The sequence below is a fragment of the Myotis brandtii genome, unplaced genomic scaffold (assembly GCF_000412655.1).
Source record: "Myotis brandtii unplaced genomic scaffold, ASM41265v1 scaffold1904, whole genome shotgun sequence".
In the NCBI taxonomy this organism is placed as follows: Eukaryota; Metazoa; Chordata; class Mammalia; order Chiroptera; family Vespertilionidae; genus Myotis; species Myotis brandtii.
In genome coordinates, this window is record NW_005357093.1 from 13,170 (window position 1) to 15,947 (window position 2,778).

The 2,778-nt window shown below is 57.3% G+C and overlaps 1 protein-coding gene across 1 annotated transcript in view; it reads left to right on the forward strand.

The window, feature by feature from the left end:
• Nucleotides 1-2,778, forward strand: part of LOC102240914 (glycoprotein Xg-like) — a gene marked incomplete at its 5' end in the record, with an annotated part of 17,814 nt that overhangs the window by 12,851 nt on the left and 2,185 nt on the right. The window contains 2 exons of the mRNA XM_014538416.1: nucleotides 537-581; nucleotides 2,222-2,257. Coding sequence (XP_014393902.1) covers nucleotides 537-581; nucleotides 2,222-2,257 — 81 coding nt within the window. The remainder of the gene's footprint in view (nucleotides 1-536; nucleotides 582-2,221; nucleotides 2,258-2,778) is intronic.

Consider the following 2,778-nt stretch of genomic DNA (forward strand, 5'->3'; position numbering starts at 1 on the left):
TATTGATTTCAGAGAGAGGAAGGGAGGGGGAGAGAGAGAGAAACATCGACGATGAGAGAGAATCATGGACCGGCCGCCTCCCGCACGCCCCCTACTGGTTGGGGATGGAGCCCGCAACCCGGGCATGTGCCCTTGACCGGGACTCGAACCCGGGACCTCCTGGTTCCTAGGTCGACGCTCAACCCCTGAGCCACACCAGCCGGCATCTCTTCGTTTTCATTGGCCCTGATGCCGATGCATCACGTGTTCTGGACGCATCTGGAGGGGTTTTGCCCCTGGCGGCCGTTCAGAGAGCAAATTTGCACGCGGCTGAGGCAGGCCCCGCCCTTTGGGGGCGGGACCCAGCGCCTCCATTTCCACGGGGTCTCCCGGGCATGAGCAGAAAGGGCTGGGGGGTGACTATGTCTTTCCATTAGATGCCCTGGTGGCCTTTTCCCAGCATCTTCCTTTCCGGGGTTCCTGGCTTCCTCGTATGGGCTGCGTGTCTGGGTGTCGCCGGGGCCTTGCCTGGTGCCTCACGGGCTCATTCTGTCCAGCAGGTGGAGGGCGCAATAGACCCAGCTCGAATGGATATAATTATGGTAAAGGCAGGGTGTCCGCACAGCCGCCAGGGGCGAGGGTGTCTTTGGAGAGCTGACACCCCCACCCCTGGGTGCTGGGGGTGGGGAGGAGAGGGGATTGTACACCCCTATTTGTCTGCGCCTTTTGCACGGGATCTGAGTCACCACCTGGGCCCCTGCTTTGCACGCGATTTCGTTGTTGCTTTTGCAAAAGAATATGTTTTCATCGATTTCACAGAAGAAGAGAGAGAGAGAGAGAGAGACATGAATGATGAGAGAGAGAGTCATGGACCGGCTGCCTCCTGTACGCCCCCTCCTCGCAACCCGGGCCTGTGCCCTGACTGGGGAATCGAACCCTGACCTCCGGGTTCCTAGGTCGATGCTCAACCACTGAGCCACACTGGCCGGGCGAGGCCTTAGTTGCTCAAAGGGATGGAGGCCTGCTTGGTGCTGTCATTGTGTGTGACTGCATGCCTTTGTGTGCCCCTGTGCATGATGTAGCTATGGACACGCATGTGCACGGGTTTGTGCATGTGCTAGTGGCTGTATGTGCATACGTACGCCTGTGTATTTTGTACAGACGTGTGTGAGCGTTGATTTGCATGCATGTGCACATGTGCTCAACACATATGCACATGCACGCGGCCTTTGCACACCCACACATGCATATGTGAGCATACGTGTGCACATGCGCATGTATGCATGTTCTGTGCACGTGTGTGCATGTGCATGTGTGTGTGTGTGTGCACATGGCTTTTGTAGGTTCACACATGCATATGCGGGCATTGATTTGTGTATGTGTGCATGCGTGTTTGTGCACGTGTGCACATGCATGTGGCATTTGCACATCCACACATGCATGTGTGAGCATACGTGTGCGCACACACATGTATGCATGTTTTGTGCACTTGTGTGCGTGCATACGTGTGCATGCCACGTGGCTTTTGTAGGTTCACACATGCATATGCGGGCATTGGTTTGTATATGTGTGTGTGCGTTTGTGCACAAGTGTGCATGCATGTGGCATTTGCAAGTTCACATATACATGCAGGGATGTACGTGTGTTCACCTGTGCTACACATGCAGAATGTTTGCAAGCGCGCACCTGTGTGTATGTAGTTTGCACACACAGACATGGGTGCCTGTGTGCATGCCTACATACGTGTGCACATGTGTGTGTGTGTGTTTGTCTGCATTGCACGTCTGCTCATGCATGCGTGTTCCCTGACCCTCGACGTGCACGCTGTGTTTCCGGGTCCCTTCATGCCCCATTCTAGTCCCCAGGGTGAGATATCGGCCACTGGGGGCCGTGATTGGCCCCCTAATATTTTGAAAAGAATTAATTTTTTATAAAGCCCTAGAGGGTTTGGATCAGCAGATAAAGCATCGACCTTTGGATTGAAGGGTCCCGGGTTCGATTCCCAGTCAGGGCACACGCCGTGCATGCCTACATACGTGTGCACATGCGTGCACATGTGTGTGTGTTTGTCTGCATTGCACGTCTTTGCTCATGCGTGCGTGTTCCCTGACCCTCGACGTGCACGCTGTGTTTCCGGGTCCCTTCATGCCCCATTCTAGTCCCCAGGGTGAGATATCGGCCACTGGGGGCCGTGATTGGCCCCCTCCAGTGCACGCGTGACTCTGTGCTTTTCCCGTTACAGGTGGAGGCGGCTACAACACGTATGGCAACCCGCACGGTAATACATGGGTGCAGCCCACCCCCATTTTTTCATGTTTAACACTAGAGGCCCGGTGCATGAAATTCGTGCACTGGGGGGGGGTCCCTCAGCCCAGCCTGCGCCCTCTCGCAGTCGGGGATCCCTCGGGGGATGTCCGAGTGCCCGGGAGGTGAGAGAGGCTCCCCCCACCGCCGCTGCGTTCGCCAGCCTTGAGCACGTCTTCTGGCTGAGCGGAGCTCCCCCTGTGGGGGCGCACTGAACAGCAGGGTCAGTTCCTGTGTTGAGCGTCTGCCCCCTGGTGGTCAGTGCGTGTCATAGCGACCGGTCGTTCTGTCATCTGGCTGAATGTGAGAGGGAGCAGGCCAGGCTGGGGGACACGGGAGGTTGGCCAGCTGGGGAGGGACCAGTTGCTATGACGTGCACTGACCACCAGGGGGCAGACACTCCAACCGGCAGGTTAGCTTGCTGCTGGGGTCCGGCTGATCGGGACTGAGGGAGACGGGCCGGACACGCCCTGGAGCCCTCCCTCAGTCCCTCCC